Raw genomic sequence first — 7,777 nt, forward strand, 5'->3', positions numbered from 1 at the left:
GGTATACATAGTAAGCTCTGATAATGTTTTGTATTTTTTTTGTATCAGTTGTGACCTCATTTGCATTTCTGATTGTGTTTATTTGGACTTTTTCTCTCTTTTTCTTGGTCAGTCTAGCTAAGGGTCCATCAATCCTGTTAATCCTTTTAAAGAACTAGCTTTTTGTTTTGTTGTTTTTTTTTTCTATATTTTTGTCTTCTGTGTACTTTGTTTGGGCTTTTACTTTGGTGATATGGATTATTCTGTTAAAGTTAGGGTTTTGGTGGGTCTTACCTTTTCAGTTCCCTTAGGTGATTTGTTAGGCTGTTAACTCATGATCTTTCTATTTTCTTGATTTGTATGCATAGAGTTATAAATTCCCCTCTTAATATTGCTTTCATGGTATCCCAGGGGTTTTGGTAAGGTGTGTCTTTGGTTTCATTTGTTTCCAGACTCTTTTAATTTCTGTTTTGATTTCTGTGTTGACCCAGCAGTTGTTCAGCATCATGCTGTTTAGTGTCCTATGTCTTTGTGTGTTTGGGGGGAATGTTGGTGGTGATAATGTATCTTTATTCCACTGTGGTCTAAGAAAGTGCATGGCAGTATTTTGATTTGTGAAATTTGTTTATGCTTGATTAATGGCCAAAGATGTAGTTGATCTTAGAGTATGTTTCATGTAGTGATAAGTAGAATGTATATTCCATGGTTGTTGGGTGGAGTGTTCTGTAGGTATCTATCTAGTCCACCTGGTGAAGTGTCATGTTGAGGTTCCAGATCTCCTTGTTGACTTTTTTTTGCCTCTATGATCTGTTTAGGGTTTTTAGTGGGGTTTCAAGTCCCCAACTATGATAGTGTTAGAGTCAATATCTTTTTTCTAGTGTACTTAGTAGTTGCTTTATAAAAACTGATGCTCCTGGCCAGGCTCGGTGACTCAACCTGTAATCACAGCACTTTGGGAGGCTGAGATGAGTGGATTGCCTGAGCCTGTGGGTTTGAGAACAGCCCGGGCAACTTGGCGAGACCTCGTGTCTACAATAAAAATAAAAAATTAGCTGAGTGTGGTAGTGCATGCCTATAGTTCTGGTTACTTGGAAGGCTGAGGTGGAAGGATCGTCAAAGCTTAGCAGATTGACACTGGGGTGACCATGAGCATGCCACTGCACTCCAGTTTGGGCGACAGAGTGAGACTCCAACTCAAAAAAACAACAACATCAACAACAAAAACGGGTGCTCTTGCATTGGGTGCATATGTGTTTAGGATGGATATTTCTTGATGGATTGAACCTTTTATCATTATGTAGTATCCTAATGATAATTTTTGATAGCTTGAAGGTTGTTTGGTCTTATTTTAAGATTGCGACTCCTGACTTTTTTTGTGTTCCATTTGCCTGAAAGTTTGTTTCCTGTCCTCTAACTTTGGGTCTGTGGGTGTCCTTTGTAGTAAGATGTATTTCCTGGAGGCGGCATATTAGTGGGTCATGTTTTTTTAATCCAGTTTGCCATTCTATGTTTTTTCAGTGGTTCATTTTCAGTGGTTCATTTTCAGTGGTTCATTTTTCAGTCCATTGACGTTCATGCTGATTATAGAAATGGGAGAGTTTACCCCTGTCATGAGACTCTTCAAAGGCTGTTTTGTTTCCTTTTAACTTTTGTGTTGATATATGTATGTGTTTTCAATTTTGCAGTCATGGGATGTATTGTGTTGATTCTGTTTTCCTGCATTCCTGAGATGTGCATGGTTGTTTTTGTGTTTTTTTTTTTTCCTGTGCTTAATATCTTGTTGAGCATTGCCTGTAGAACTGGTCTGAAAACAGCATAATCTTTTAGGGATTGAGTGTCTGAGGAGGATTTTAATTCTCCATTGCTGATGAAGCTGAGCTTGGCTGAGTAGGAAATTCTTGATTGAAATTATTTGTCATTGAGGACTTTGAAAATTGGACTCTAGTTCCTTCTAGCTTGTAGTATTTCTTCTAGTAAGTCTGCTGCTATTCTGATTAGTCTTCCCTGGTAGCTAGTCTGACTTTTCTCTCTTGCTGCCTTTAGGATTTTTTTTTTATATCTACTTTGTGTAGGTGAATTACTATGTGTCTAGAGTTGGTCTTCTCCTAGACACATGTACTGTGGGGGTTCTCTGAATCTCTTATATTTGGATGGTTTCATCTCTGGTGAGATGGGAAAAGTTTTTTTGGATAACCTCCTGGAATATGTGTTCTCTCTTTACCTTTTTGCTTCTGGGCTATTGATCAGGTGTAAGTTTGGCCTCTTGAAATAATCGCATTTCTCTTGGACACTGTTCTTAGTTTTCTTTCTATGCTTGTAACAGATAGGGCTAATTTAGTGTTTTGGTCTTCAAGCTCTGAGATTCTTTCTTCTGTCTGGGTCCTTTTGTTATTTATTTCCCAGATGAAGTTTTTTTATGGCCAAAATCTCTGTTACAAGTTCTTTCAGTGTTGCATCTTGTCTTTCCTGAGTCATATTCACTCTTTCCCTCTATTCCCTAATATCTGTTGCATTCTGGGGCTAATTGTTGGTGATTTCCGTAGTCTGGGCTCTGCGGTCTGATGTTTTGGGCACTGCCTTTTTGGTACACTGAGAATTACCTGTGTTCTTCTGTTGATTTTTCCTCATTTGTGACAGAGCTCTTTTTTTTCTCTTTAAATTCATTATTCAGTGGTAGTGGGAGGGGCTTTCACTTCTGTTGTTTGCTCAGCCCTATATTCTTCCCTGATCAGAGCCTCCGAATTTGTTCTGTTTTGAAACACGGCTAGGAGTGGGAAGCTTTCCTGATTCTTATAGTTTTGAGAGTCAAATAAAGTGGTGAGTGGGGAACTGGGATTCAGAAACTTCTTGTAAGTTACAGTGTTCACTGACTGATAACCACTGATAGCCACTCCCCACCACCACTCTATATGACAATGCAATGGGTCCCTAGTTCAAGATAAAGTGCCTATCATGAGGAGAACAGAGAAAAGTAGAATGAAATAGAATGGACAAGCTGGGCGCGGTGGCTCAGCCTGTAATCCCGCGCCTTTGGGAGGCTGAGGTGAGTGGATTGGCTGAGCCTGCAAGTTTGAGACCAACCTGGGCAGACGAGACTCATCTCTACAATCAATCAAAAAAATTAGCCAGGCGTGGTAGTGCGCACCTGTAATTCCGGCTACTCGGAAGGCTGAGGCGGAAGGATCACCGGAGCCCAGCAGGTGAAATAGAATGGACAAATAAAAAATAAAAACCACAGCAAAACAAAAGCAAAAACAATAACAAAAACCAAAACAAACAGGGAAAAAAAACCAGGAAAACCAAACACATGCACACAAAACATGCTTAACAAGAGTAAAGAAGAAGGGGAAAAAAAAAAAGAAATAAAGGGGGAATGCAAATTGAACCTTCACACACACACACACACACACGCACACGCACACGCACACACGCACACACGCACACCCAAAACCAAAATGAAAGAACATCCAAAAAAAAAAAGAAAGAAAAAGAATTAAAATCGTTTCTGAGCACTAACTGCCCTCTTGTGGCAGATTCTGTAATTATTCCTCTCAGCTGCTCACAGGTAAGCCCACAGTGCAGGACCTAGCAGGGGAGGAAGGGGCAGTTGGGTGGGTGGGGTGTCAGTAATCCCCTCTTACTTATGTAAGGTCAGGGGGATCCCTTCCAATGGGAAGGTATGGAATTGTCTCCTCCCCAGGTACTGGCGGCAGATGCCCCAGCCAGGCTTATCCCAGAGTAGAGTTCTATCAAGGTTGCCATCTCGGCTCCACCTAGGTTTGTCTCCCTCATTTGTGCCCTAGCCCCCGTGTGTCTGACAGTCAGAGGATTGCTGGGAAGGAAGAGGTTGAGTCAGCCCAGGACTCACTGCTGATCTCTTGGGGGTCTTCCTTGTCCTTTTCTGGTTGTACCCTTTGTCCCACGACTGGGTCTCAGTGGGTAAGGCACCTGAAACTCAGCATTTGTCCTGTTCCTCTGGAGTTTGTACTTTTGGGATAGTCCTTCTGGGTCACGATCAACCCCTGAACAGTTAATCCTCCAGTCATAGAGATCAGGTCTATCGCTCCATAGTGAGCAAGCCGCTCCATAGTGAGCAAGCCGGAGCACTTCCCTGCCTAATTTTCAGGTTGGTGGCTGGGTGCCTGTTTCATCTTCTTCAGTGGGACTCTGCCTCTGGCTCCTTTGCTGTGTTTTCTCCATGGCCCTCGCTGCCAGTGTCTGGCATGGCACTGCGGTGGTGGGACAGTCTGGCAACAGCAGTCGCTTCTGGCAGCTTCTTCCCGGTAGGGGCATTGTTGACTTTTGAAAACGATGCTCTGATTTTGCACCCCAGGAAACACTAGGCTCCAAGCAGAGCAGCTGTGGCACCAGCAGCTTCACCAGGAGAGCCCTGGCTACTTGCTCATGAGTCCCCACTTAGTCAGCCACTCACATGCCCACTTACAGACACGTGGACAAAATTGTCCATATACTCACTTACTCACACAGGGACTCGCACAGTCTAACTGGCTCCGCTGCCTTCTTCCCAAAGTCCCCTGGTAAGAAATTTAGTTGAGGTCAAACATGAAGCAAGTGAGAGAACAGTTACAAGGAAATTGGAATATGTTCATGATAATCTAAAATCTTTAAAAAGTCCTTGTGGAGCTTTACAACTTCCAATTACTTGTTGATATTATAGAAATAATGATCTATTAGCTTGTTAGCTATAATGTACTCATCAGTGGTCCTTTAATACTTCTGGATAAATAGTAGCTTAACATATATGCTTTGTATATTGACTTATAGATAGATTTTTAAAATATGATCTGAGGAAGTATCTGGTTCTTTCCTATTAGAAAATCAAAGAAATTACTTACATGCACTCTGAAGGCATCCTTGCTGGTGAGTTGAAACACGGTCCTCTGGCTTTGGTGGATAAGTTGATGCCTGTCATCATGATCATTATGAGAGATCACACTTACACTAAGTGTCAGAATGCTCTTCAGCAGGTGGTTGCTCGGCAGGTAAGTTGGGAGGCCTGTGAAGACACCTTAGAATATAAGAGTAGAGTTACTAAAGCTTACTTGAATTGTATGATATTTAAAGTGATAGACCAGTGCCAGATAGGTGACTTACAAAACATGTTTACTCTTGTTAACTCATTTGCCTTGGAATATAGCCTTTCAGGTTTACATGTGAGGACTCAGACACTCAGAGTTTTGATGAGACCCAGGTTATAGATCTCTTAATAGGCAGAACCAAGACAAAACTTCCACATCCCGTCCTCTTTCACTTAACATACACTTATATTTTATTTTTATTTTTGTGTTGAGGTTTCACTCCATGATCCAGGCTGGAGTACAGTGGCATGATAGCTACAATCACAGCTCACGGCAGCTTTGACCTCTTGGGAGACTCAGGAGATCCTTCCGCCTCAGCATCCTGAATAGCTGGGACTATAGGTGTGCCACCATGCCTAGCTAATTTTTTTATTTTTTGTAGAGATGAGGTTTCACTGTGTTGTCCAGACTGATCTCAAACTCCTGGGTAAAAGGAATCTACCCACCTCAGCCTCCCAAAGTTCTGGGGATTACAGGCATGAGCCAAAACACCTGGCTCCCTTTTACTTTAATATTCTTAAATACATTATTTCAGCCAGGTTTAGTGCTGTGTGCCTGTAGTCCCAGCTATTCAGTGGGCTGAGGCTGGAGGATTGCTTGAGCCCAGGATTTTGGGTCCAGCTGGGCAACATAGTGATAATCCATCTCTAAAAAATTTTTTTAAATACATTCATATATATATATATATATATATATATATAAATTCCCCCCAGAGGAAACCTAGCATCTAGATTTTAATGTTACAAGTTCTGTGCTTAATTGAGTTTTCTTCGCATCATTTGACTTCATATATAAATCCCCAAAGTTATTATTCCCTAAGCACAATGTAGTGATAATGAACCTGAGCTTTGAAGTTAACCAGACCTGGATTTATGTATTAAGCCTAGTGTTTCTTAGTTGTGTGGAGCTTATACAAATTACTGAATCCTACAAAGCTTCTATTTCCTTGGCTATTAAGTGACAAAGGAGTTTCAATAAATTTGTCATTGAGGCCAGTGGATTTATGCAGTGAAAATTTCTCACATTCTTGTGCTATAGCCCTGCCTTTGCCTACTAGTGATATTGTGTGTGTGATTTTCTTTCCTAGGGGCGCCCTGTGGTGATTTGTGATAAGGAGGATACTGAGACCATTAAGAACACAAAAAGAACAATTAAGGTGCCACACTCAGTGGACTGTTTGCAGGGCATTCTCAGCGTGATCCCCTTACAGTTGCTGGCTTTCCACCTTGCTGTGCTGAGAGGCTATGATGTAAGTGATCTACCACTGTAGAAATCTTGGGATAGTTTTTAGCTGGGTACGTTCTGCCACCATACCTGGCCAATTCTGATATTTTCCTCCTACGTTTTTAACAATAGCATTTGAGAAATCCTTGAAATATATCTCTGTCACCTATTATATTTTCATGGCCCAATTTATAGGTTACATTGGGGTCCTCAACCTTTAGGCCATTGACCAGTACCATAGCCTTGACTTCTTGGGCTTAGGTAATCCTGCTACTTCAGTCTCCTGAGTATCTTAAGACTGTAGGTATGTGCCACCACACCCGGCTAACTGATTTTTTTTTTTTTTTTTTTTGTGGAGATGAGGTCTTGCTGTGTTTCCCAGGCTGATGTTGAACTCCTGGACTCAAGTAATCCTCCGTCCTCAGCCTCCCAAAGCTTGAGTGCTTTATTCTTACTGATTTTAGCTTTCTTCAAAATACATTGTGTGATTTTGTTTTCTAAACTAATTATTTGTAGTCTATAATAAAGATGGTTAATACACATTACTGTTTTCTGTTATAAACAAAAATAATGTACTTATAGCAACCTCCCCTTTGCCCAGTATTTATAATTTCTCAAATCTTGCTCTTTTTTTGCAGGTTGATTTCCCACGGAATCTTGCCAAATCTGTAACTGTAGAGTAAAGAACATCCGAAACTCGGGACAATTAAGCAACACAAGACACCTTTTGTATTTGAAACTTTGATTTAAAATACCACCTCTTGAAGCCTTTTTGAAGTAAATCCTTATTTATATGAGTTATAATTATTCTACTCAATTTGTGATTTTTGTGAAATTACCTCTTATGTTTTCCCAGTAATTTGTGGAGGAGTATGAATAATGGAATCTATATCGGAATCTGTATCAGAAAGATTTTAGCTGTTATTTTTTTTAAAGAATACTGGGTATTACATTTTGAACCCGCCACTTCACTCTGAGGGCATAGAGTGTTTTTAAAGTAATTGGTACTTGTTTTATCTTGCTTCTATTCATTTAGATCAATGAAAGTGTAGTGCATTTAATTGAAATATCTATAGCCAGTGGCAATGTGTGCCCATAATTGGGCATTTAGTGAAGGTTTTGCTAAGTTACATATAAAGAGAAGATGCTGTGATTTATTTTGAAACTTATTTCTGTTTTGTTTTTAGATCAAACTGTAAAACTGAAAAAAATTTTTGGTGAGATTTATATCTAAGTTTGGGTAGCCTAAGTTTCTCAGGCTTATTGCCTGTTATTTGTAGGTGGGGATAATTTAGGAGGCAAAATATTATATAGTGCATTGATGTTCTCCAGCCCTTAACAGAACATGCTTGCACAATTTTATAGCACAAACTTTAAATTTGAGCTGCTTTGGACAACTGACAGTATGATTAAATTTGAAGATGGGATGTGTATGTGTTGGGTATCCTACTCCTTGTGTTTTCATCTTTTTTTTT

At 40.2% G+C, this 7,777-nt stretch overlaps 1 protein-coding gene across 2 annotated transcripts in view; it reads left to right on the forward strand.

Moving 5' to 3' along the window:
- GFPT1 (glutamine--fructose-6-phosphate transaminase 1) overlaps window positions 1-7,212 on the forward strand; it is a 64,219-nt gene extending 57,007 nt beyond the window's left edge. For both annotated transcript variants that reach the window (XM_021713251.1, XM_021713252.1), the window contains 3 exons: window positions 4,815-4,982; window positions 6,166-6,327; window positions 6,941-7,212. In XM_021713251.1, the coding sequence (XP_021568926.1) occupies window positions 4,815-4,982; window positions 6,166-6,327; window positions 6,941-6,985 (375 nt within the window). In that variant the 3' untranslated portion in view covers window positions 6,986-7,212. The remainder of the gene's footprint in view (window positions 1-4,814; window positions 4,983-6,165; window positions 6,328-6,940) is intronic.
- Window positions 7,213-7,777: the final 565 nt, after the last annotated feature.

Source organism: Carlito syrichta, unplaced genomic scaffold (genome assembly GCF_000164805.1).
Source record: "Carlito syrichta isolate Samal-C Ts95f unplaced genomic scaffold, Tarsius_syrichta-2.0.1 Scaffold304375, whole genome shotgun sequence".
In the NCBI taxonomy this organism is placed as follows: Eukaryota; Metazoa; Chordata; class Mammalia; order Primates; family Tarsiidae; genus Carlito; species Carlito syrichta.